Source organism: Gavialis gangeticus, unplaced genomic scaffold, assembly GCF_001723915.1.
Source record: "Gavialis gangeticus isolate Ggan-Ray unplaced genomic scaffold, GavGan_comp1, whole genome shotgun sequence".
NCBI classification, from domain to species: Eukaryota; Metazoa; Chordata; order Crocodylia; family Gavialidae; genus Gavialis; species Gavialis gangeticus.
The window spans coordinates 20,060,317-20,061,760 of NW_017729014.1; the positions used below are offsets into that span (position 1 = coordinate 20,060,317).

General features: G+C 64.0%; 1 protein-coding gene across 1 annotated transcript in view; it reads right to left on the minus strand.

Moving 5' to 3' along the window:
- The window catches only part of PAX7 (paired box 7), a 182,276-nt gene that overhangs the window by 170,882 nt on the left and 9,950 nt on the right, over window positions 1–1,444 (minus strand). The window contains exon 4 of the mRNA XM_019511923.1: window positions 984–1,118. Within this exon, the coding sequence (XP_019367468.1) occupies window positions 984–1,118 (135 nt within the window). The remainder of the gene's footprint in view (window positions 1–983; window positions 1,119–1,444) is intronic.

The following is a 1,444-nucleotide window of genomic DNA, read 5'->3' on the forward strand; positions in this document are numbered from 1 at the left end:
CCGGGGCTCCCCGAGCCGGGCCCCGGGCAGCCCATCGGGGCTTTTCTGGCCCCGGCTCCAAACTTGCCCCCGTGGGAAAAAGCGCTTCTCCTGCCGTGCCTCCGAGACCCCTCCCCGACCCCCGCATGGGTTTCCCCTCCTGCGCGGCCCATTTGAAAGCACCCGGAGTCCTCCCCACGGCAAAAGCAAACACTGCAGCAAGGGGAAATGTTAGGGTGGGACTTTCCCCAGCTCATCCCGGCTCCAGACGCCCCCCCTGCACCTCTTCCCCCTTCCCCGGCACCTTGGGGAAACTGCGACTACGAAGCATTTAGTCCTTGCAACCCCCCCCCCCCCCGGCACAGCCCCCGGCTGCGTTCACGGCAGGGTCAAGTTTGCTCCGAGCCCGGATGCCTCCAGCCCGGCCGGCCCCCGGGCAGCGGGGCCGGGGCTTTCCGAGGGCCGGGTCCAGACGGGGCTTTTTCCCTAGGCAGCGCCGGGGCCGGGGCTGGTGCCCGGCCTCGCTAATTGATATTGATTGCCCAAATCGGTCAGCTGTCAGGCAGAGTTTCAGGGGACCACTTAGATAGCAGGAGAAAAAATCTGTTTAACAAATTCATTTAGGAGCCTGGGGTCTGCCCCCCTCTCCCCCCCCCCCCGGGCTCAGCCTCTCTACAAATACATTGATCCGGACGGATGGCAAGGCAAAGGGCTCGGATGGGTGTGCAGCCCCCGCCGCCCCCCAAGTGCCCAGCGATAGATGGTGTCATTAACGCCTCTCTCTCCCCATGTGTCTCCGACATCAAGGGCCAGTCAAGATCCTCCGGGGACAGCTCGTCCTCGCTCACCCCTGCTTTTAGCCGGGGACACGGGCAGGGGAGGGGGCAGGCCCAGCCCACACGTGCACCTCGCAGGCCGGCGGCAGGGTGGGGGGCACACGCCCATTCACTGCCCCGGCTGCTCGGCCAAGAGGCCCGGGCCCGCAGGTGACCGCCGGGCGTTACCTTTGTCTCCCAGGATGCCGTCGATGCTGTGCTTCGCCTTCTTCTCGCCGTCTTCCTCCTTCTTGTCGCAGTCCTCCTCTTCCTCTTTCTTCCCGAATTTGATTCGTAGCACCCGGCTAATCGAACTCACTAAACCTCAGACAGTCAAAGACAAAAGAGCAAGTATAAGCCGGGTTGGAAAGCGGCTGGGAGCAGGCGGAGGGATCCAACAGCCTCTGCCGGGAAAAGTTGGGAGCAGAAATCATTGCGGGGGGTGGCAGAGGGGGACCCCCCCAAGAGCAACAAGCGGACTCCCTAGCAAAAGGCGCACACACGGAGCAGCTGAGCACACGAGCTCGGGGCACAGCCACGCCAGAGGAGCACGATCCCCGCAGCAAAATAGGAGCGCATCAAAGTGGAAGGCACAGATTCGAGGCAGGAGCGAGAGAGACACAAAACAGCCCGCACCAGCCTCCCCCCCC